Source organism: Pelodiscus sinensis, chromosome 8, assembly GCF_052426305.1.
Source record: "Pelodiscus sinensis isolate ZL-2025 chromosome 8, ASM5242630v1, whole genome shotgun sequence".
Classification (NCBI taxonomy): Eukaryota; Metazoa; Chordata; order Testudines; family Trionychidae; genus Pelodiscus; species Pelodiscus sinensis.
The window spans coordinates 70,946,564-70,972,274 of record NC_143059.1 but is presented as its reverse complement, the minus strand read 5'-3'; the positions used below and the strand labels follow the sequence as shown (position 1 = coordinate 70,972,274).

General features: G+C 46.7%; 1 protein-coding gene across 3 annotated transcripts in view; it reads left to right on the top strand.

Annotated features, from left to right (window-relative positions):
- Window positions 1–24,924: 24,924 nt before the first annotated feature.
- NEURL1 (neuralized E3 ubiquitin protein ligase 1) overlaps window positions 24,925–25,711 on the top strand; it is a 257,507-nt gene continuing 256,720 nt past the window's right edge. For 2 of the 3 annotated variants that reach the window (XM_075935544.2, XM_089780226.1), the window contains exon 1: window positions 24,925–25,577. In XM_075935544.2, the coding sequence (XP_075791659.1) occupies window positions 25,493–25,577 (85 nt within the window). In that variant the 5' untranslated portion in view covers window positions 24,925–25,492. The remainder of the gene's footprint in view (window positions 25,578–25,711) is intronic. The other variant, XM_006120851.5, reaches the window with a different exon arrangement.

The following is a 25,711-nucleotide window of genomic DNA, read 5'->3' as shown; positions in this document are numbered from 1 at the left end:
TAGACTTACCGGTCTATATTTGCCAGGATCACCTCTAGAGCCCTTTTAAAATACTGGTGTAATTTCAGCTATCTTCCAGTCATTAGGTATGGAAGCTGATTTAAAGGATAGTTTACAAACCACAGTTAATAGTTCTGCAATTTCACATTTGAGTTCTTTCTGATGGAGTCAGGATGCAATTATGCTTCATGACAATGAAGATACATTGATTCTTTCCAGGCAACTTAACAACATGAGAATTTCTTTGCTTTATAGTTCCCAGCCTCTTCAGGCAGCATTTTGCCCCAAAGCACTCCTTCTTAGTGCTTTTCCTCAGGGTCATACTCCAAGTTCTTCTTTAGCTCTCTTAGGCCGTGTCCACACTCAGGGGTTCTTTCGAAAAAAGTACCCTTTTTTCGAAAGAACTTCCCTGCATCCAGACTCAAGCCGCGTTCTTTCGAAATTATTTCGAAAGAACGCGGCTTTTCTTTCGATGGCGGTAAACCTCGTTTCACGAGGAAGAACGCCTTCTTCGAAAGTTCCTCTTTCGAAGGAAGGCGTTCTTCAATGTAAAGAGGCCGTCTTCGAAAGGGCATCCAGACTCGCTGGGTGCTCTCTTTCGAAAAAGCGGATTTCCTCTATCGAAAGATCCGCCTGCTGTCTAGACGCGATCTTTCGAAAGAGGCTCTTTCGAAAGATGCTTCGAAAGAGCCTCTTTCGAAAGAAGCCTGCAGTCTAGACACAGCCTTACAGACTTCTGTGGCTGCTTTTGTAGTGTTTCCCCCCAATTTCTATCTCTCATATGCCCACACATTGGCAATCAAATCAATCCCCAGTCCTTGCATTTGAGGCGCCCAGAAAACCCCTTGGACAAGCATAGCCCAGGTTTGCATGCAGTCTAATCCACAGCTGGAAGCTTTTTCCATTGTTTCAGCATTCACTAAACAAAGGGACTTTTGACTGTTTCCTCATTTAGCCTGAAAGGTAGGCAGCTATCACACCTAGCAGTTTCACAATTTGGTGTGACTGCCCAGTCCCCCGCCTAAAATGGAACTAACTCATAGTGAAGGCATAATTGAGTAAGAAATTTCTGGCCCTTTGGAGCAGTGAGATTGTCATACAGCAGGTCTTCAGAGCCGTGTGCGATCCCAACACAACATAAACAACACAGCCCCTTTGGGTACATCTAGGGTACGTCTAAACTACATGCCTCTGTCGGCAGAGGCATGTAGATTTGTTTGTTCAGCAAAGGTAAACGAAGCTGCCATTTAAAAGATCGCGGCTTCATTTACATTTACATGGCTGCCGCGCTGAGCCGACAAACAGCTGATCAGCTGTTTGTCGGCTCGCCGCTAGTCTGGACGTTCCCCCTGTCAACATCAAAGCCCTTTGTCGGCAGCCCCGGTAAACCTCATTCCACGAGGAATAACGGGGCTGCCGACAAAAGGCTTTGATGTCGACAGGGGGAACGTCCAGACTAGCGGCGAGCCAAAAAACAGCTGATCAGCTGTTTGTCGGCTTCAGCGCGGCAGCCATGTAAATGTAAATGAAGCCGCGATCATTTAAATCGCGGCTTCATTTGCCTTTGCTGATCTGTCTAATCTACATGCCTCTGCCGACAGAGGCATGTAGTCTAGACACAGCCCTAGACTACAGGCTTTTGTCGACAGAAGTTTTGTCAACAGATACGTCGACAAAGCTTCCGTCGACAAAGAGCGTCTAGACTACATCCAGTTCTGTCGACAAAACAAGCTGCTTTGTCGACGTGACAGTGTAGATGCAAAGGACAGTGTAGATGCAATAACGCCTTCTGTCGACAGAACTCTGTGACAAAAGGCGTTATTCCTCATAGGATGAGGTTTACAGCCGTCGACAAAACTGCTGAGTTCTGTTGACGTTATGTCGACAGAACTCAGTGGCCGTGTAGACGCAGGTATAGATTTGTCGACAAAAGTGGACTTTTGTCGACAAAACCCTGTAGTCTAGACACACCCTTTGAGATGTTTGCACGGAGTGTGCGGTAGAAGAGCAAAGTGTTAACATGAGTGTTATTAACATGAAATGGGGCCAGCTCCATCTGTGCCATGGTTAGCTGCCACCCAGCCTGAGTGGGCAGGACTGTTGGCACCAGGTATAAGCCAGAGGAGCACCTTGCCATCATAAAAAAGGGCTGAAAAAACACATGGAATGACAGGAAGTCAAATAGGTTGGGCTTCTGCGGGAGGTTCCAAGGTATGGTCTGCAGTAAGCTGGTAGGGGAGTCTGTAGGAGCCTGCTCTCCAAAAGGGTCTCCATGGAGCAAGCCCTAGGAAGTGAGATTCTGCTAAACGAGCAAAGTACTTAAAGGCAGCTTGGAAGGCAGGTTGAAGTCTATCCCCAGAGGAGCGGAAAAACGTTTGTTTATTATCATTGGAGATATTTAAAAGCAGGTTACAGAAACATCTATCGGGGATGATCTAAACAGTGCTTGGCCCTGCCGGGAGGACAGAGGACTGGACTTGATGACCTCTCAAAGTCCCTTCCAGTTCTCATGTTCTGTGATTAACCTTGGGAGGAGACGAAACCTGAAAGATGGCCATGGCAGATGGCAGGCCCCACAATGGCAGACACTGGGAATTATTAGAAGAAGATCCCTTTCCATGCTGTGGCTTGGCTCAAGGGGGCATTCTGTGTGGCAGGGAGTTTCCCCCGTTCCACATGTGCTCCATGCTAACTGCTCTCCAGCCAAGCTCAAAGGCAGATGGCAACCTCCTGTCCTGTGCCTACTGCTGTGAGACAGAACAAGGAGTGTTATGGAACACCCATGGCTTCCAGCTCTAACTTTGTGAGATTGACTCCTGTGCAGAAGGCGAGCCCAAATCCTATGCACCACCTAAGTCCCATTTAAGCCCTGTGGGGCACAAACCTTGGGTCAGAGCCTGGGCTCGTTGAAGCCCATGGCTCAACTCGCACTGACGTCAGTAGCACTAAGGTTTCACCCCTTGTGTTGGCCTCTCTGCAGAGGAGCATAGTGTGCACATGGGGGCTGGAGGGCTTTGATCAGAACTTTGTTGTGGTTGGCAGGTGGGCTAGATCTGGGTCTCTATTGGTTTTGCTCCGGTGGTCAAACCTTCCCCCAGCACATCACTGCTAACGGGATCTCTCACTGATTCTTGGCAGACTTGTTTACCCCTGATGTTGACAGGGCTGGCTTCACCATGAGGAGAACCGAGGTGGCCGCCTCGGGTGCCAGACTGTGTGCGTGTGGGGGTGTCACTAGGACCCAGAGTATAGAAAATTGTATCTGCTGCCAGTACAGATGTATTCTCTCTGCTCTAGATGCACAGAGATGGGTGAGTGCTGTGCTGGAGGAAGGAGGGCACAAGAGACATGGCAAGGAGGCAGGAGAAAGGTGGAATGGGGGTGTCATTTGAGCTCGCCGCCTCAGGTGCCAAAATGTTGCGGGCCAGCCCTGCATGGTGAGGTAGCATCTTCAGCTTCTGAGTTAGTTCTTCTGTGTGTGGTTTTTGGGGTCGCTCAACCCTGCTTTTATAGATTGTTCTTCGTCTCTGTCTCCTATACTGGGCTTCTAGCGTCCATCGCCAAGACCTACGCTCGCTCATTTATACACAAAGGCTATGTCTAGACTGCAAGCTTCTTTCGGAAGAAGTTTTCTGGAAGGGATCCTCCAGAAAAACCTCTTCTGAAAGAGAGTGTCCACACTGCAAAAGCGCATTGAAAAAGCCATCTGCTTTTTAGAAATATAGTGCCCACACTAAATGGACACTATCTCGCATTTAAGCTGTGAGTACTATGGATGGCGTGGCCATCAGGGCACCTGTGCTTTTTCCTTTTTCTTCGTCTTTCAAAATAACTCTCTCTTCCCCGTCCACACACACCTTTTCCCGAAAGAGTTCTTTTGTAAAAAGACTTCTTCTTCATAGAATGAGGATTACCAATGTCGGAAAAACCCCTCTGTTCTTTCGATTTTCTTTTGAAAGAACACAATTGCAGTGTGGATGTAACTCAAGTTTTTTCAGAAAAAAGGCCATTTTTCTGAAAAAACTCTGCAGTGTAGACATACCCTCTGACTGCTTGGAGATTGAAGGTAATTTTTGAAAGAGCCAAACAACAAACAGGAACCAGAAAACACCCATAAATTGGCTCCACAGCTGTTCATTGCAGTCAATGTGCTGAGCTGACTCCCTGTGATCTTTGCTGGCTTTCAGCCTTCGCTTACTGGCCTGACTGGCTAAGCGGGAAATCTAATTGTGCAGTGTGTTGGTGTTTTGCATTATTTCAAATTATTAGGCTCCTGGAACACATGGCTACTAAATAATAATTGTATGTGTTACCCCCAAAAATATATTCTCACTGGAGAACAACCAGGGTTACACTAGCATGGGTTTATTGCCACTATGTAAAACTAAAGAGGAGAGAGCAGCTACCAAAGGTTTAAACTAAAGAAGATACAGTTCTCTCTCTCTCACACAAACACAAACAAGCAAGCACACACACCCCTCTATTCATTCACACACATTCATCCCTGCCTTCAGGCACTCACATACTCACACAGACATATGGGTTGCAGAAGGAGCCAAGGCATGTAGATCCTGGAGGGTCTGTCTGCTCATCATGGTTGAGGAAGCTGCTGAGGAGGAGAGACACTGGAGAGGAGCTTCTCAGGAGCAGGGGAAGAGAGAGAGAGTCTCACAGGTGCTCCCTCTCCTTATATTGTGTCTGAATGGCCCCTGTGACTCATTCACCACATCATCAGGGAGCATGCCCAGACTTCCCTTTATCCAGCAGGGAGCATGCCCAGACTGTGATGACTCATTGCCATGTGGTCCATTGTTCCCAGTCCTCTTCAAACACACTCCCACACTCATATTCTCTCTCTCTCCATTCACTCAGGGGAGAATGCAGTTTAGAGAAAGTTATAAACAAGGTGGCTGAGAGTTACAAAGATTACAAAATTGTAGTTTACATTAAGTTCCAAAAATTACAAAGTTTGAGAAAGATCACAATGAGTTTCCATTTAAAACCTTAGACCTTACAGTTTAGTGTAGTTTCAGAAAATCCATGTATATAAATAAAGTAAGCTCAGCCTTTTTTATGCAACAGTATGATTATTTGTTTGTGTCCTTTACTGACTAAACATAAAATCTTGATCCATGCAAAAATATTGACATGGAGCCATGCAAAGCTACCTCTTCCTGGGCGTTGATCGAAACTTAGAATAAGGCCAAGAGTCAGTCCCTACAGGAACCCACTGGAAACAGACCCGCTCAATGATGACTTCTCAGTTTACAGTTGCATTTGGTGACCTCTCTTTTCACCAGTCTCAAATCCATTTAGTGTGTGCCATGTTAATGCTTATATCACTGTAATTTTTTAATCAACATGTCATGCAGTACCACATCAAAGGTGACAGCACCGATGTACAACGTTACGAAGCACCAATTGGTAATCTCATCAAAAACCATCAAGTTATTTTGATAGGGTCCATTTTCCATAAATGGTGAGGATTTGCATTAATGACATGATCCTCCTTTAATTCTTTATTTGAGAATGATTAATTTATTAACCTATTGAGCAGTAAATATCAACAGAGTAGAGGAAAATCTGCGTTATCCATTGTATGAGGTGTCAAGGGCATAATACCATCTCCAGCATTTTAGTGACAGCATGAACATTAAGCGAAGAGCAGTGCAGTCAAACTGGAGTGATATCACTAGTGGTAGCACTTATTTTTAAATGTTCATATTTACTTGAAGTCAGTGACAGTATCTGCTTTCAGAACATGGGGACATCTGATGTGTGCACCAGAAAAGAACAGATCTGTCAGCTAGATTATTCAAATGAGCCTTTACTGGGGACTTGCTCTCTCCTCTGTTCCTCCCTGGTTTAGCGCTGCATCTCAGGATTACAATGCACGTGTTCTGAAATGCACGCTAGCTGTCTGTTTAAACAGGAATGGAAACTGGCACATGCCTGTAGGGTCAGTCTTCAGAACGGGGACAGGAGCTGCTCTCTTGGTGGGAGCAGAGGGGGAGAAAGTAAAGGGGGAGTTGCATGGGTTTGCTTAGCACAGCAGTTTCTGGAATCTGCCTGGTGAGAAGTGCGTCTCGTTAGGAATAAGCAATTATATTGTTTCTGAGAACGCAGGGAAGTTATTTTCTCAAACTTGGCATTTCTGAGTTTCTGACTGGTGCCCACCGAGCACTAGAAAAGCAAAAATGACTATGGCACGAGTGGGAAATAGGTCTAGGAGAGAACTCGCCGGGCACTAATGAAAACCCATTTATATGGGCAACGGGCGTGGGACTGGAAATGTCACTTGAACTCCATTCGTTCACAACAAACCGTATTTACCACCTTGGTCAAAAAGTTTTGAGCTGCGGACACAACGGTCAGATGGTGAGACCTTGAGAAGAGGAGCAGTGGTCAGTTAAATGCTTCCACTGGAAATTAACTGAGAGTAAAACAGACTTGGGCAAACACACGCAGAGCTGATAAATCCACCTAAGAATGTTCTGGGAAGAATTTAGGAGGCTAATCATATATATAGTAGCCCAATGTCTGAGAGTCTTAACGCTGAAATGCTGGCTGTTGCCTCTGGGTGGCGCTGTTGCCTGAGTCACGTCCTTCGCCTCCCACCGTGACGCTCGGCTGACTTTTGCGCCACTCAGCTGGGCCACTGCAGGGGAGCCCAAACGGCCGCTTGCTCTCCTTGCTCACCTGTGGAGGCCCGGCTGAGCGGCGCAGAAGTCAGCCGAGCGTCATGGCGGGAGGCGAAGGGGGGCAGGGTACTGAAGTGCGGTGTGACAGGGGCTCAAGGCCCCGCTCCCTGGCCATGAACATCACCATCCCGCCTCCCTTCGCCTCCCGCCATAGCCCTCAGCTGACTTCTGCGCCTCTCAGCCGGGCCGCTGCACGGGAGCAAGTGGCACAAGCGACCGTTGGGGCTCCGTAGTCCCCCAACGAGAGTTAGGAGGGGGAGGAGAAGAAAGCGACAGAGAGCGAGGCTGGAGGCTCAGGAGAGAAGACCAACGTGGAGGAGAGACCTAAAAATCCCGTGTTATGACGGGCTAATTGGCTAGTTGACGGTAGAATGGGTTCAGGCTGGCTGGCAGACAGTAATGCCTAATGAAGAAGATAAAAGGGTTGGTTCTCAGTCATGCTAAGGCCGTATTGTACTACTCTAGTGACACAAAGAGCCCTTAGATTAGAGGGGATAGAAATGATCCTTTGTGCAGAGGCCTGACTGTGGCTAGCTGGCGTAAGGCACCGAGGCCAGCCCTCCTCTCCGCAGCTCCCAGCATAGTTTTATGATCTGGGATTGCTCTGGTGTGGCTGCCACATGGTGCACTGCAGGTGTTCTCTCCATCCCAGGGCCTTGGGAAGCAGCAGATAAATTAGAGCAGCATTGGCACTGCTCTGACGGACAGCGGGGGCTGCATGGACCCCTTCATAGCCCCGGAATACAGGGAGCACACTACAAACAGGGCTTCAAATTACCTTCTCACTCCATCTGGCAGCACAGAGTGGCTGAGCATCATCCCCCCACCCCAAAAAAAGTCTGAAGGAAATGGAACATTTAATCTGGAGAAATGCAACACTTCATTTTGACCCTGTTCATATTCCTCATTGGACAGTACAGTAATCCCTCATTTAACACTATAGATCTGTTTCAGAAAACGATTGTGTTCAGTGAAAACGTGTTTTGCGGGGTCATTTTCCTGTTGAAAATAATGGAAAAGGTGGGGGTTGCGTTTCAAGCGGTGGGTCTGTTGGGACTGGGACATAAGGTTGGGGGAGAAAGGGAACTGGGTTACAGCAGGGAGGGGAGGTGTTTGGATCTGGGAGAGGGGAGAGGGGTTGGGAGTATGCCCTTGTGATGGGTCTGCTGGGACCCGCACTGCGTCCGGCGAGGGAGGGTCGCCAGGGAATGGCACGGCGAGTGGCAAACCCTCCGCCGCTTTGCAGGGAGGTGGGGGAATCCCCATGCAGCCGCCAGCAATGGGCCGGCTGGGGAAATCTTGTTATTCTGAGGACGGTCATGTAATTCAAAAAACATTCCCTAAAAAAAAAAAAATGTGCTATCGCGAAAACATGTTAAGTGGGCCCGTGTTAAATGAGGAATTACTGTATCACTTTCATCCCCATTAGAAACATCTTCAAGTGCAGACAAAGAAAAGATACAAACACGGCCTTTTAAAACAGCATCCAAAAAACTCCCTGGCCCACAATCCAAAGCATGGCAGCCAGAGCCCTCCTTCTTATTCTGTCCTATGAATGACATGACAACATTCATTAAAATGGAAATTCTCCTGCCCAGAGGAAGTGATTAGCTGAGAAGTCTCTTGAATGGCTTCTATAGAAACAGCAAATACAATTGATAGACCCCCAGAAATCTGACCGGAGACAGGATCCAGGTGAAGCTGCAGTACGTTGTCTGGCATGACGATTAATTGTTCATGCTGTGGGTTTGGGCCGTGTGGCTGAGAACTTAGGCTGGGGTGGGACGTGCTGTCTTTCCTCCAGGGACTGAGCTACACCCCATGAAGCAATGGATGCATTAAAAGACACTGTAACAATCATGGTCCAGGCACCCCAAGGAAAGAAAAAAAGTTTTTACCTCCTAAATAAGCCATTAAACCAACTGATTGGATGCCGTGATGTTCTACTATGAAAGCTTGCAATATTCTGAACTGGACGGTCACCATGGGACGAGCGCACACGCTGGCTATGAGCTGATGTGTTTGCGTGTATCTGTGCTGCGCATCTGTGATGTAGCTTTCAGCACTGCCTCACAGCCCGGGCAGTCAAACAGGGAAGGGCACATTCCGAAACCAGCTTCAAGTAGCTCTCCCTGTTCAGCCCAGGAAAGGACAATGGTGGGTCATTGGTGTTAATGGAAAGACATTGAGACAACTTGAAACTGAAGTCAGAAGGAAGTTTCTCCGCTCTGACTAACCCGGAGTCACTGAGGGTGAAGGGTGGGGGAACCTTAGAGGCTGGCCTGGGGTGGACATTTTGGAGGTTGGTATCTGTCAGTGAATGATGGACTCTCCTCTCTCCTCCCTCCTCCCCCCTTCTCTGTCCCCAGCTAGGGGCTATGTGAGGGAAATGATTAAAGCAATAGTAACTCTTATTAGAAAAGGAATCTTATCTAACATGGACTAGTAAAGCCTGAGGTTGTGTCTTTATAGAATCCTAGGGCTGGAAGTGACCTCAGAAGGTCATCAAGTCCAGCCCCCTGCCCAAGGCAGGACCAATCCCAACTAAATCAACCCAGCCAGGGCTTTGTCAAGCTGAGACTTAAAAACCTCTAGGGATGGAGATTCCACCCCCTCCCTAGGGAACCCAGCCCAGTGCTTCCCCACCCTACTAGGGAAATAGTTTTTCCTAATGTCCAACCTAGACCTCCCCCACTGAAACTTGAGCCCATTGCTCCTTGTTCTGCCATCTGTCACTACTGAGAACAGCCTCTCTCCATCCTCTTTGAAACCCCCCTGCAGGAAACTGAAGGCTGCTATCAAATCCCCCCTGTTCATGTTCAGTGCAACATGTAGATGTTTGGGGTTTTTTTCCTTCCCGTTCTATTTTATCTTTGGATCTGTGGTTTTTCTAGTAAGCCTTGTGTTTGTTTCTTACCCCACGCAGGTCTCTGGGGTGCAGATTGTGTGACGTGTGTGTCCCAAAGTAAACGGGTATCAGGGGAGCTGGTTTCATGCCTTGGAAGGTGGTGGGATAGGGACAAACCAGGGGGTCAGAGTATCTGTCCGGTAAGAACTCAAGTAGGATGCATTGGTGGGGACTTAGGGCTGGAGGGGCTGTTGGTGTCTCCCCATTGGGCTGGTAAGAGCTAGCATGAGTCATTCTGCTTGTGGCCTGGCTACTGGTATCAGGGCTCAAACCACTCTTACAGCACAGAGCAGGTAGTGACAGACAGAACCCCTTACTGGTCTGGGTGGACTCCACAGTGTCACCCGCCCTTCCCCAGAGCAAGTGAAATCCACAGCACTATTGCTCTCTCTTCATGGCAGCTCCCTGGTGTGTATGTATATATAAAGGGGATGAATGTTTTAATGCAGGCAGCTCCTGGGGTCAACCAAGACTCCTTGCAATCAGGGGATTTATAACACCAACTGCTCTGTCTCCTTCTTCACTTCTCTCTCGTCTCCTTTCTGCTCTCAGCTCTGCCTGCTTATACTGCACAATTACCTTTGTATCGCATTGGTATCTTTAGTACACGCTGCTTGAGAGAGTATACAGTGACTAAGTGAAATCAAGCCTGCTAAACAGAAGGCATATTTTTCAGCTCTGAGCAGAGGTCTCTTTAATCTAACACAGAAAGGCATTACAATTTCCAGTGCCTGGGAGCGGACGTTTAGACAAATTATGGCTGGAAATCAAATGTGAATTTCTAACCACGAGGGTGATTGTTATTAGAGCAATTGCTGTCTAGAGAGATGGTGGATTTGCCACCATTCGATGCCTTTAAATCAACCTTTTTGAAAGGGGTTTAGTCTAGCTCAGCCCCACGCTATGCATAATGCAGGAATCGCTGGATGGGATTTTATGGCCTATGTGTTATTCAGGAAGGCAAGTTAGACGATCATGATGGCCCCTGGTATGATAAATATCTGTAAATCTATTAAACAAATGTGCAGCGTGTCCGAGTTACAGGGAATCTGTCTCAGGCAGTGGCAAGGGACGCATAGGAAAAGGTTCTTTCAAACAGGGGAGACGTTGTGTGAAGGAAAGTGAACGGAGGCCCATGGGAGGTGCACTTTACGGTCCCCACTCCCTCTCTGCTACTTCCCTGTAGTTTCACTCTTAAGTGTGACATGCAGGGCTGGCCTTAGGGAAAATGGTGCCCTGGGCAAACTTGTGCTATAATGCTCCTCTGGGCATAGTACTACCTATTTCCCCTGGTATCCATGGTCTTCCCAACCCCTGCACACCCATCCTGTGCCCCTTCACCACCAACCTCTGCAAAGTACCCCCTTCATTCCAGCCCCTGCACTTTCCTCCCACCTGCCCAGTACCTTCCACTCCCTTTACCCAGCAACACCCATGCCCAATTGCTCCTCACCCTCTGACAGCAGCACGCTGTGCATGGGCCCAGTTGGTCCAGCTTTAAGGCCAGTTCTGGTGACGTGAGGTAAATCGCTCCTTGTCCCCACCCTCCTTTGTTCTTTCTCCTCATTTTAGACCGTATTACGCTGTGGCTGTACTGTAGCGCGTGAGCGGCTCCCCATTCTGTCCTGCAGGGTGCTGTAGCTCCAGAGCACTGTGTAAAGCAGGTGTAAGCACAGGTGAAAGTCACTTGAATGGTGCTCACTTGCCCACGCCACTGGTGAAGCAGGTTCTTGTGCAACCTCCGTCTGCCTAGCTGCCATACTATGCTCATCACCATGGTATCTGGAATGTATGATCATCCAACATGCAGTTACATAGCGGTTTAGGAAGTAGCGAGGGTGGCCACCCCTCTCAACCTTGATACTCCATGGGATTGCGAGGAGTAAGGGAGGTTGATGGGAGAGTTTCTCTCATCAACCTCCCACCATCGGGATGTGGCAGAAATTTGACTTACGGAGGTAAGTCAAATTTCTGCCGCATCCCGATGGTGGGAGGTTGATGAGAGAAACTCTCCCATCAACTTCCCTTACTCCTCGCAATCCCATGGATTATCAAGGTTGAGAGGGGCAGCATCGGCATTCGATTTAGCAGGTCTTTACTAGACCTGCTAAATTGAACCCCGGAAGAGCGATCACCAGAACATCAGTCTCTAGGTAAAGTACACATAAGGCCTTAGTCTGACACAGAGATGCCCAGCTGTACTTTTCTCACAAATAAAACACCAGAGCTGTCACCATCAGTCGCTAGAGTTGACAGCATTCAGAGCTCAATCGCACAATACTCTGGCTGCCAACATTCCTAATCAGATAAAAAGGAGGTTTACTTCCAGAATAATTGTCCTTTAGAGTGCAACCAACCATCTTCTTTGCAGTGATGTATATTGGACAAACTGGTCGGTCACTTCGCCAAAGAATCAATGCTCACAAATCAGACATCAGAAATCTCCACACACACAAACCTGTCAGTCAGCATTTCAATCAAATTGGTCATTCCCTTAAAGACCTGACAACATGCATCTTACAACAAAGAGACTTTAACGCCAGATTACAGAGGGAGACCTCAGAACTTTTATGTATGCTAAAATTTGACACGTTTTGAATGGGCCTTAATCGAGATAATTATCTTACACATTACAAAGACAGCCTCCCCATCTTTTGATATTCGTTGTGACCCCAGATTAGCCACTTAATTGACTCTTACAGTAAGCAATTTCCTCCTTCCTTGTCACTCCTCCCCTCTCACCTCCACCTTCTGTTCTATGTAGCTGATTTGTCAATTTGTCTTTTTTCATTGCATCCCTCTGTTATCATGGTCATGCCAATTGGCTTTCAGCATATGATCTGAAGAAGTGGGTCTGCCCCATGAAAGCTCATCATGGAATAAACTCTCTTGTTAGTCTTTAAAGTGCACACGACTGCTTTTTTTGTTTTACCAAGATCAGACTAACATGGCTACCTCTCTGTGACTGCTGAAATATGGTTTCTCTGGATTTGTCCAGGCTTCAGCTAAGGCTTACCACAGCTGTGCACCATCTCCATCTTGGCCAGAATGGGGTGAGGACAGACTACAAAGAGCTCAAGTTGAAAAGCACTGTCTCAGATGTGGATTGTGATAGCCTGAAATGTGTTGTAACGAAGGTCGATGAGCTCTAATGCCATCATGGTCTATGTGGGTGGCTTTGGGTAAGCCCCCATAACCTCTCTCAGTCTTGTTTCACCGTTTGGAAAATGAGAGGGAGGGAGGACTAAGGGAGCTTACCTACCACACAGGGGTTTTATGATGATTGATAAATGTTCTTAAAGAACATCTATTACATTTATTATTATAAATAAACATTTATTTATTTATTTACGTAAAGCACCAAGTAAGAACTCAACATTGTTACCGTTATATCCTTAGATGGGTTATTCCTGGGTAGCAGCCTCCACCTATGTGGCAACGCTATGATGACGGATGAAAGAACAGCTGAGGTTATTGATCCAAAACATAAAGCTGGTCACATATACTCCGTGAAAAGCCTGTTTTCCAGTCTTGGAGTGACAAAAATCCAGGAGCAGAAGTGAGGGCAGCAAGGCACCACTAGAAGAGGACATACTGGTGAACAGACCTAAACCTTGGAGCATCCAGTAGGAGGCGCCGCAGTGGTGAGTCACATCTTGTCACAGCATCTTAGAGTACGTCTACATTAGAGAGAAGATCAAAGCTGCCACTGTCAATCTTCCAGAATTCGAATTAGCGAATCTAGTGAAGACATGTTAATTTGAAGGGAAAGGAGCACTCTGGTCAATGCCGGTAGTCCTGCTTCCATGAGGAGTAAGGGAAGTCAAAGGGAGAGTGTTCTCCCTTCACCTTTCTGCAGTGTGGACAGCGCCAAAAGCCAATTTAAGGGACTTCAACTTCATCTATGCAATTAACATAGCTGAAGTTGCTTATCTTAATTTGATCTTACCCTGTAGAGTAGACATATTCTTAGGGAAGATGGCACTTTCTCCCATCTCCCTTGTGCAAAACAGGTGCCTGTGTTTATCACAACAGAAGTGACAAGGGACTCACTTTTCATCATGAAGAAACCTAAAAGCAGCTCTTACAGATAACACCCTGCCATTCACTGGCATCTTCTTGCTGAGCGCCTCACAGTGCTTTACAAATATTAATGAGACTGCCAGGGCAGCGAGGTGGAAACTAAGGCACAGAGATTGTCTGATACTTTCAGAAGAAATCGTCTAACTTTTGGATGCCTGAGGTGAGAAAACTAGCATTCTGATTAATACCATCTTCCTTGCTATACACAGTACTGGCTGTGTCTAGACTGGCAAGTTTTTCCGCAAAAGCTCCTGCTTTTGCGGAAAAACTTGCCAGCTGTCTACACTGGCTGCTTGAATTTCCGCAAGAACGCTGACGATCTCATGTAAGAAATCAGTGCTTCTTGCGGAAATACTATGCTGCTCCCATTCAGGCAAAAGTCCTTTTGCACAAAGCTTTTGTGCAAAAGGGCCAGTGTAGACAGCTCAGATTTGTTTTGCGCAAAAAAGCCCCGATCGCAAAAATGGCCATCGGGGCTTTTTTCCGCAAAAGTGCGTCTAGATTGGCACAAACGCTTTTCCGCAAAAAGTGCTTTTGCGGAAAAGTGTCCATGCCAATCTAGACACTCTTTTCCGCAAATGCTTTTAACGGAAACCTTTTCCGTTAAAAGCATTTGCGGAAAATCATGCCAGTCTAGACATAGCCAGTGAGCTGCAAACAAAAAGAGGCGTTCACTGTTGACAAGGGGCACTGCCCTTTCATTCTCCAATGCAGATTTGTGACTCGGGAACTTGGATTTTTCCCATTTCACTCTGACATCAAACTCTATGTGCATTTCAACAGAGCGACATCCGGTAGCAGCACACGATTCTGAAATTTAGGTTGCCATGTGTGTTACTTAAGATTGGTGCATGCAGTGATGCTGCAATGCATGTTTCATCCATCGAAAAGCCCTGATGTCACTGCAGAAAAATGTGCAGTCTAATGCAGCTTCTAATCTAAGCTATGAGCTGCCTTGAAGCACATTTTGCTGTGTGAAGCAAGAAGCCAGTTAACGCAGTGTCTATATTGTGGCTCCAAGCAAGAACGTCAGAACTGTTACTTTCTTCTTTGTCCAGTCAACCATAGACAAAAGCTTTATTCTTAAACCTGATTGTTTTTAATGTCATGTTCGGCATTTTGGGAGGAGGTAGGGCAGCAGGTTTGACACAAATTCTGAGGCATCCCTAAACTTTGTTACGTCAAATATTAGAAGTTCCATATAATGGATACTAGAACTGTCAATCATTCGGGCATTTAAAAAAATGGCTTAGGACTTAGGAGCACTTATGGCTTAGCCTAGCCAATAGATGAAACGAATGTCTAATACGGATGCTAGTATCCCTCCCCCCATTCGAAGCTATAATATGTCTGTTAATTTCTGCTTCCAGAGATTTAACTGGTATAGATAGTGCAAACCCCTGACTTCTATTAACAATTTTAATTGGGTGCATCAAAGAAGGAACTAAATGTATAGCCTCCTGAATTCAGCAGGGTCTAGTGGAGTGAACACACTTCCGGAAGACAGGAATTCCCCTGTTCTAATTTTGGCTCTGCTCCTTGCTTGGTTTATGGCCTATGGCGTGTTTATTTTCAACAGCTCTCTGCTCCAGTTTCTCCATCTGTAAAATGGAGATAATACATCTGTGATGGGATTACCGGGGTGCAGATTGGATTGTGGGACTCCTGGGCCCTCTCTCCCACCTTCCTGAGGTATCCCTTTCTCATGGTTATAATCCTCTGATAGGCACTGCACTTACCCAGACATCCACAGCCAGGGACATACCCAACTGCATTACATGAGTGATCTCCCAGCTACTCATGAACCAGCGGGCAGGGGGTCAGACTCAATGACCTCCCAAATTCTCTTCCAGCCCTAGGATTCTATCATTTTAGGCTGACTTCATGCAGTTCCCCCGCAGTTTCCCAGTTGTGCACCCCAGAATGATGCTATCTTCCACTGGTCAGAAGCCTGGTTACTGTAAGTTCAATGTCCAGTTTGCCCCTTCCTGGGGGCTCGTCTAGACTACGCTGAAATTTCAAAAGAGGACATGCAAATTCCCGCGGAATTTGCATGTCCTCTTTTGAAACTTTCTAGACATAGCCTGAATATGGAGAGGACACACACTAGCTTTTGTAAACAGAGCTGAGGATTCCCAAGCACTTCAACCACTGCACAGTTTTAGGCAAAATATGAAGCAAGGTTATTAACTACAGAAAAATAGATTTTAAGTGGTAAACAAAAGAGATCAAAATTAATTACTTTAAAAAAATCACCATCTGAGTTCTACAAACTAAACAGTATTTGACTCAAGCAGTATTTCACCCTGACATGAATGAGGAGTCCTGTAGCACCTTAGGGTACGTCTACACTAACCCCCTAGATCGATCTAGGGAGGCTAATGAGGGCGACCGTAATTGCAAATCAAGCCCAGGATTTAAATATCCCGTGCTTGATTTGCACGTTCCCAGCCGGTTGCCATTTTAGAAATTGACTAGCTCAAAGTAACTGCCCGCGTCTACACGCGGCAGTGAAACGGGATTCCGATTTAAAGCCCTAACTTGAATTAGCTGGTATTCCTCCTGCAATGAGATGAGACAGGATCACAAAGAAAAAACAGTTTCTTGCCATTTCAACCAGAAAGGACATTGTCTCAACGACTTGATTACCTGCTTCAAAGGCCTTTTAAGACTACACTTGAAAGAGAATCCTCTGAACTGTCATTCATGCTTAAATTCGACACTTTACGCCCAAGTTTGAATAAAGACTCTAATTACCTTACCCATTACAAAGATAGCTTCCCCAATTATCACCTCTAATATCATTAGCTCGCAGACATTTACTTCCCCGCCCCATCCGTCTTCTGTTCTGAAATGTGATTTGTCCTTTTCATATGTGTTCATTTTTTTAATTGTATCCTTTGGTATATATGGTTGTGACAATTTTCTTCCACTATTTGATCTAAGGAAGTGGGTCCGGTCCATGAAAGCTCATCACCTAATAAACCATCTTGTTAGTCTTTAAAGTGCTACATAGTCCTGTTTTTTGTTTCAGTTACACCAGACTAACATGGCTACATTTCTATAATTTTGAAAGAATAATTCCTGAAATAACTATTTTGAAATAGTGTGTGCACACTACAGGGAAGTCTCGAAATTAATCCGAGGCAGGTTCCCTTAATATGGATGCCCTACCTTGACTTAGAGCCCCAGGAAGCACTGGGGAGTAATTACTTACCGCTAATTCAAAATAATTATTTCGAAATAAGCATCATTCCTCGTGAAAAGCAGGAGTTATTTCGAAATAACCAGACCCTTGTTTCACAATAACAGGCTTGGTCGTGTGGACGCTCCACTTGTTATTTCGAAATAAGGGGAGTTATTTCAAAATAACTCCCGTGTGTAGGCCGGGGCTAATAGGGGCTCAGCCTGATGTATTTATATTAACAGACTATATATAAGCGTCTCATAATGCATTAACCATTTGCTACCTAACCTTAGCCGTACTTGAAGCATTTAATTATGTATATGAAAGGTTAAACTAAAATCAGTTATTAAAACAGAAATCAATTATGTATTACACAATTTACAAACAAATTTGTTTATGAAAAATCCAGTTAATGAAAGGAAAAATTAGTAATATAAAAAATTCAAGCCAAGTTCAGAGGAAGGTGATGGAGAGGGGGAAGGCAGAAAAGCTAAATGGGCTGTTGTTTTCAGTCAGCATTACTGATCTAACTGCATGGTGTATTAGAAATGAAATGTGCATTCCACTGGGTCTCTACTGGGGCATGGTGATATCTGTGGACGTATTTTTACACCAGCTGTCTGTGGTGTAGTTCGGAGTTTGCAATACCAGCTGGTGTGTACCATTTAGCTAAGAGCAAACCAGTTGGTTCATAATTCTGTGAGGACTGCCCTCCACTTCCCTATTGCAATCAAAGAAAGTGGAAGGCAATCAAACACCCTGTTGTGTTGGGCCCAGGGTGAAGTGATGTTACCCTAGAAGCTGAGGTAAAGGTGCTTCATAAGCAATATATATTATATGATTTATGCATGAGTGCCTTTAATTTACTGGATGACTGCTTCCTCTGCTCTTATATGGATTATCCAAGTGCCTGCAGCTCTAACAACTGGGAGCTCTTGTTTCTCGGGATCTTCTCTATCCAAGTAAAAGAGAATTTTCTAGAACAGCCTTGTTATTTATTTATATCCTAGAACATAGAATGTGCTAGGGATTTTCCAGGAATTCACGTAAAGGACTGTCCCTATCCTCAGCTTGTGCAATTCTATGAGGAGTCCTGTGGCACTTAAGAGACTGAGGATATGTCTACACAGCAAAGTTATTTCAAAATAACAGCCGTTATTTCGAAATACCTTTCCTAGCGTCTACACAAGCCAACTGCTATTTTGAAATTAATTCGAAATAGCGGAGGGCTTCTTTCGAAATTGGTAAACCTCATTCCACGAGGAATAGGGCCAATTTCAAAATTGCTATTTCGAAATAAGCGCTGTGTAGATGCTTATTTCGAAATAAGGGGCCTCCAGCCCTTCCCAGGATGCCCTGCTGGCAGCCCTGGCCACAAGATAACTTCTGACCTGATGACCTGCCGGAACCAGTTCCGGCTGGCCTTAAATGCAATTCAGTGTCCAATCAGTGTGGACGCACTATTTTGAAATAGCAAAAAGCTATTTCAAAATGCATTTTGTGTGTAGACGCATTATTTCAAAATAAGATATTTCAAAATAACTATTTCGAAATTAGATATTTCGAAATAACATTGTAGTGAAGACATACCCTAACAGATTTATTGTAGATAAAACCCAGTTTTACCCAAGAAAGCTTATGCCCTAATAAATCCGGTAGTCTCTAAGCCCTGGTGTGATGGCGCGTTGGGAGTCCCCCGTCTCCTGCACCCCGAAATGGCACAAACAGACTCCACCAGCCAGTGGAATTGAGGATGGTTTATTGCTCCTCCAGGATACAGCACAGCACAGATGTAATCTGGTTACAGGAACTGGGGCTAAGAGGCCTCAGTGCCCCCCCTTGAGATGGGGGAGTCCCAGCCCCCCTCCCCAGCTCCTTCTCCCCTGCTTTCCAGACAGGAACTAACTCTACCACTCCCAGCCCTGCCCCCAGCCAGGGCAGCCTTCCACCTCCCTTTGTTTCTCCCCATGGGGGGTAGGCTGGTTCAACCGGTATGGTACCTTTGCATAATAAGGTTTTCCCTGATGGGTCTTGCTCCAGACAGCAGAGGTCACCACAGCCCAGCAAGTACCCCCACTACGTCACACCTGGTCTACACTAGGGAGTTCTTTCGAAAAAACTCCCCTTATTTTGAAATAACAAGCGGAGCGTCCACACTACCAAGCCCATTATTTCGAAATAAGGGGCTGGATATTTCGAAATAACAACTCCTTTTTCCTGAGGGAATAAGCTTTTTTCAAAATAGTTATTTCGAAATGGCAGTAGTGTGGACGCTCCACCGCTGCTATTTCGAAACAACTACTCCCCAGAGTCATGCAAAGTAATTACTTCCCAGTGCTTCCTGTTGGGGGGCTTGTGAATCTGCCATCTGTCAGCAGGCCTGTGGCATCCGTATTAAGGGAGCCTGCCTTGGACTAATTTTGAGGCTTCCCCGTAGTGTGGACACACTAGTTCAAAATAGTTATTTCAGGAGTTAGTATTTTGAAATAAATTATTTCGAAATAATTTCCTACTGTAGACGTGCCCTACGGTGCCACAGGACTCCTGGTTGTTTTTGCAGGTACAGGCTAATATGGCTTCCTCTCTGGGACTTGTGCAGTTCAGTCTAGAGAAAGAGATGGACAACGTACAGATGTAAGGGGAAAGGGAGCAATGACTATGGAATTGTTATACCAGTTCACTAGATTCACTGTAAGTTAATCAGAAATGGATCTTTAAAAGGGATGTAAATAAAGGCAGGGTAGGGGCTTTATATTGGCCCTCTCCATGGGGTGAATTTTACCCCAAATTTGGGAGAATTTAGATGAATGAGACACTTTGAGCTTCTCTAGATGAACAGTTAGGGTGGGGCAAGCGGGAGTGTAATCTACAGTGCACTAACTGTTCTTGTGCATCTTGCTACCGCACATGAAAAAATCCCTAGTTCCCTATTCTTGTTGTGAAGCTGAAGCACAGTAGATCAAAGTGTGCTAGGGAACGTTTAGTGCATGTTAGTGAGGGACACATGGATAGTTAGAGCACAGCATACTAGTGTACAGTAGATTTATACCCCCCAATTGCCATGAATTAAACATTTACCCACACAAGCTGTTTGATCCTTTTAGCCACTTAGTTGTTTGCTAGAGAGAAAATAAAAAGGAAGTCAATACCTGTGCTGTACGTTTTATTCATAATGCAATTTCTAGGGGCTGGTGTGGAATTACACAGCCAATTCATCTTCAGAGTAACTCCACCGACTGCAAAGTTAATAGTTTTCATATATTTCAGGGCTAGAAGGGATCATTTTTGATTACATAGTCTGATGTCCATAATACAGGCCATAGAAACTCACCCTGCCTCAAGCCCATAACTTCTGCTTGAGCTAGAACACCTTTTTTTAAAAGACATTTTGTTTAACTTTACTTTTTATTAACCTAGGTCAAAGATCTCTTCACTGAGGACCGTTTCAGGGTACAGCAGGTTTTTGAATGACCTGGTGGACAAAGTGCGGCAATAAATTTTACAGTGGGATATTGCAGGTATGTGTTTTATGCACCATATATCAAGAAGGACTGTGAATGACTTTTATTCACACTTCCCCAAAGGGAAAAAAAACAAATTAATCTTTTGGATGGAAGCCAAAGATAAAGTTCACCCAAAAAGAGGAAGATTTCAGATACTTTCAAGTATGTGAAAATAGAGGGTGGAAAGGAGGGCAGGGGGATTGTAAACAAAACTATTCTGAAGCCTTAACAAAAGTGTTCACTGCAGCTCTGCCACTGTAATAATAACTGTAGCATGCTCATTGATTGTGTTCCATACTTTGGGCTGGTGCATTACTCCTCTCTCTGACCTTAATCCCACCGTGCCGTAATGTTCATAAGAGAGAGAAAAAGTAGAAAAGAAGAAACGTGAGTAAAAATCAAGAGAGGAGAAAGGAAGAGGCAACCTCAGTACTTACAGATCCTTTTTATTAAACAACATACTAAATCTACAGCAGACCTGCATTTGCTGTACTGTTTTATGCTGCTGTTGTGACGTGACGTTGAACCGCTTCTGCATTTGAAGAATGGTCAATTAGGTTTTCCCCTTGTGACATGGGGCTGCTGAGGCTCAGGGTTGCTGGAATGCCTGTTATAGCGTTAGTTCCTGCCTGCCGACTTGGAGGCTGTTTCATTATGTGAAGGTCGGCTCACTGCAGATCTCTTATCTGGAACTACAGACACACCTTTCCTGTCAGACTCACCTCTCTATGCCCCTGGGACAACCAGGACTTCCTCTGCCTCAGGACAAAGTTTTAAAGGGGTCATGCTCTCTAAACCCCAAGGAAGTTACATACATACATATATATGGGCCAGTTCTTGTGCTACCTGGACTATGACCATAGGGTACCAGCTGGGAAGCCCACATGGGAAAGCTCTCAGGTGGCCTAACCCCCCAAAAATTGGTCCAGTCAGTGCCAACCACTCCACATGCTCTGGTGAAGGGGGTATGCTGGGGAAAGGAGTGGGTTGGTAGAGATCTGCTCTGAGGTCTGGTCTACACTACTGCTGAAGTCCATGTAACTTATGTTTCTCGGGGTGTGAGGAAGACACCCCCGAACGATGTACATTACATTGACTTAAGAGCTGTTCACGCTGTCACTATATTGATAGGTGATGCTCTCCCACCTACATACTTTCCACCTCTCATTGTAAGGTCTAATTCATACCTCTGAACTGGGAACCATGTTGACTCCCTGATGATACCCCTTCTACGTGGAGCAGATCTTGGACTCAAGAGCAAATCTGTTTGTGACCCAAACGTCAATCTTTTCTTCACTAGACTAAGCATTGCCCATTTGATATAATGGAGGGGAGGGATCTAAAAGAGCTACCTATTTCATTAATTATTTAGGCGTGAATTTGTCCTAGCATGTTTTAGTGCACTGGTTATGTACATTGCATATCCACTCTATCAGACTCTTTTGGGACCTGATATAGACAGTGCACAAGTTTTCCACCATACATGACTAGTTAACACTATCAGTTTGACTTGCCTTGTGTTATAATCCTGTAACGTACCTGCCTCTAGTGTTCCTTGGCCTGGCATTCTTATTCCTCCAGTGGAAAAAATAAGTACATGTTGTACTTCAGAAAGCATATCAGAAATACCTCTAGCCTTTTCAAACACAGTCTGGTCTTGTGGACTGAACATGGAGTTAAAAGCCAGGAATGATTAGGGGTTTGGAACGGGTCCCATATGAAGAGAGGTTAAAGCGACGGGACTTTCAGTTTAGAAAAGAGGAGACTGAGGGGGGATATGATAGAGGTCTATAAAATCATGAGTGGTGTGGAGAGGGCCGATAAAGAAAAGTTATTTATTAGTTCCCATAATAGAAGAACTAGAGGACACCAAATGAAATTAATGGGTAGCAGGTTTAAAACTAATAAAAGAAAGTTCTTCTTCACACAGCGTGTTGTCAACCTGTGGAACTCCTTCCCAGAGGAGGCTGTGAAGGCTAGGACTATAATAGAGTTTAAGAGAAACTAGATAATTTCATGGAGGTTAGGTCCATAAAAGGCTATTAGCCAGGGGATAAAATGGTGTCCTTGGCTTTTGTTTGTCAGAGGCTGGAGAGGGATGGCAGGAGACAAATCGCTTGATCATTGTCTTCAGTCCACCCTTTCTGGGGCACCTGGTGCTGGCCACTGTCGGCAGACAGGATACTGAGTTAAATGGACCTTTGGTCTGTCGCAGTACGGCCGTTCTTATGTTCTTATGTTAATGTATATGTTTTATTTCTAGCTCTGTCATTAACTTGTTGATGGCCTTGGCAAATTGCTTGTTTCCCTATTTGTGAAGATGAATTAACATTTGTATAGTGCATATTAATAGGCCTGATCACAGCCCTCATCACTATAATACCACAGGCACTGATAATTTATCCTTACAGGATTTCTGTGAAGTAGAGAAACACTGTTATCTCAATTGTATAGATGGGGAAAGTCTGGCTAGTGGCAAGTCACAGAAATTCTGTGGCAAAATCAGCGTTAGAACGCAATTGCCTGCATCTCAGTGTAGTGCCTTTAGTAAGACCTTCTTTTCTGAAAACCCTGTTTCAAATATATCAATTTGCTGTATAAAATGCCATGCTCTATTTCAAAAAGCAGGTAATTGCAGAGGCCACCTGAAACTTCAGCTGCTTTCCTGATAGATTTGCTATTTTTTGAAAAAGACTAAATGCGATGATAACTCTTAAAAATAACAGAAAAAATATTCATATCTCTGAGCAGCACCATTCTGTTTCCGTCATATTAGTCTATTTACAGTGCATTATGCTTTGTCCTCAAAAGGTTTAAAGATGATGAATGGGACACAGACTATAAGGCTCCAAGTGGAAAGTGTGAGCACTAGCTCTAAGAGCATTAATGCTCACACAGAGAGGAGGCACCTCATGTCACTGCTACACACCAGTGGCACAACTTTCACATGCTCACCCCCAAATATTTACAGAAATACAAATATACATCCACATTTTCATTAGTTATTTTATACATATTGTATGTTCAATGTACAGGCAGTCCCCGGGTTACACGGATCCGACTTACATCGGATCCCTACTTACAAACGGGGTGAGGCAACCCCGCACTAGCTGCTTCCCCCCAGCAGACTAGAGAGACGCGAAGCTAGCGCCCCCCCCCCCCCAGCAGACCAGGGAGACGCGGAGCGGCTTTTCTCAGCAAACACCTCAGCTTGAGAATAAAGGACTGAGGGAAGTGAGGTGTGGGAGAATAAAACTGAGCTCTGGAGAAATGTTTGGCTAGAGTTTCCCCTACAATATGTACCAGTTCCGACTTACATACAAATTCAACTTAAGAACAAACCTACGGTCCCTATCTTGTACGTAACCCGGGGACTGCCTGTATATGCAAGTGTACACCTCCTCTGAACCTAGCCTATTGTTATTGGCAACTGCACTCCCCATCTGAACTCCTCCATTGTCGTGAACACTTGCAGTGTGAACTCACCTGTAATGGTACGGATGAACATACATAACTTGTGTTTGTGTCTACACACACACACACACACACACACACACACACACACTCTCTGAACTCTCTTACATACACAGACGCACACACACCCTGACACTCTAAACTCCTGCATGTACACCTCCTATTCTCTCTGAACTCCCTGCTTTTGGGTGTTCACACAAACACCCCCTTAACTCACCCGTCTTTAAGTCTGCGCGCACACACACACACACACACACACACACACACACAGAGCTCCCTGCATTTGTGTGTATACACACCAGTCCACCATCCTTTCCTCTCCAAACTTCTTTGTCCTTGGGTGTGTGTACAGTCCACTCACTGTGCTGGTTCTGAATTCCTTGCACTTGAATGTGCAGGCCAGCCCAGGATCCCTTGGGCGCACCCAAGTACACTCGTTCTGTGCTTGCATTCCATGCGGTGTGCACACACTGCATTGCCCTGCTCTTGGGTGTGCACACGCTGCATTGCCCTTCCCTCGGGTTTGCACGTACTGCATTGCTCTGCCCTTCGGTGTGCACTCTCTGCATTCCCTGCTCTCGGGTGTGCCCGCTGCATTGCCCTGCCCTTGGGTGTGCACACGCTGCAGGTACCTGCCCCAGGAGTGTGCACTCCCAGCAATCCCTGCTCTGGAGTGTGCACGCTGCAATTACCTGTCCTAGGAGTCTGCACACGCTGCATTCCCCTGCTCTCGCGTGTGCACGGGCTGCAATTGCCGGCGCTAGGAGTGTGTCCACCTCCCTCCCCCAGTCCCGGCCGCGCCGTGCACCCCGCGCCCCAACCCAGCCTGTTGGCAATGGGGCTCGCAGGTGCCCCCGGGGAAGCGCCGCTGGGCGGGGGGGGGGGGGAGCAGGCTGCAGGCTGGGGCGCGGGGGGGGGGGGTTGTTCTGCCCGCGCAGCTCCAGCGGTGGCACATCTGTCCGGCCCACGTGACCCTGGTCCCTTAGCGACTTGTATGAACAGACAGCTGTCACCATAACAACGGGATGAGGGGGCGGGAGGAGGAGGGGGCAGACAGCCGCCCCCTCCCCACGCCGCCCGGCCCACAGGCCGCGGGGAGCATGCAGGGGCGCGGCGGGGAGGATGCCCCGGCCCGCTAGGGGCGGGGTGGGGGGGGTGGGGCTGCTGCTCCGGCACCAGGTGGGGCGGGGGGGGCGGACTGCAGAGGCCAGGTGCGATCCGTGGGGGCGGGGGGGGGGGGAGCCGAGACACAAAGCGAGAAGCCGGGCAGCGCTGGGAAGCTGAGCCGTAGGGAGGGGGGGATTAGAGCCAGAGTCTCCTAAGGAAGATCAGCCCCCCCCCCCCCCCACACACCCCCCCTCCCGCTGCAGCCGAGCAAGCAGCCGCTCCCTCCTCCGGCATCCCCTCCCCGCAGCCTGGGAGCCGAGTAATCCCCGCCGATGAGGAGGAGGAAGAGGAGACAAAAGGGGATTTCGGCTCCAAAGTGACAGCCGGGGAAGGGGGAAGCAGCCGCCGAGAGAAAGCGCCGAGCGGCCGGTCCCGCCACCCACCGGGCTGCACGGTCCCCGAGAGGCAGCAGCTGCCCCCCAGCCCGCGCCGTCCAGCTGCTGGCTTGCGCTCCGCTGCCTTGGATGCCATGGGCAACAGCTTCTCCAGCATCCCTGCCCTGCCCCGAGGCAACCAGAGCAGGTTCCACAGGGTCCACCACCAGCACCTCAAAGGTAAGGGGGTCCCCGTTCTGTGGGGTTGGGGGGCTGTCCCTGGCGGGTAGGGGCTGTCCCTGGCGGGTAGGGGCTGGCAGTGGAGCATTGAGTGTTAGTGTCTGGCTACTGGTCTTTGGAGTGAGAAGCTCAGG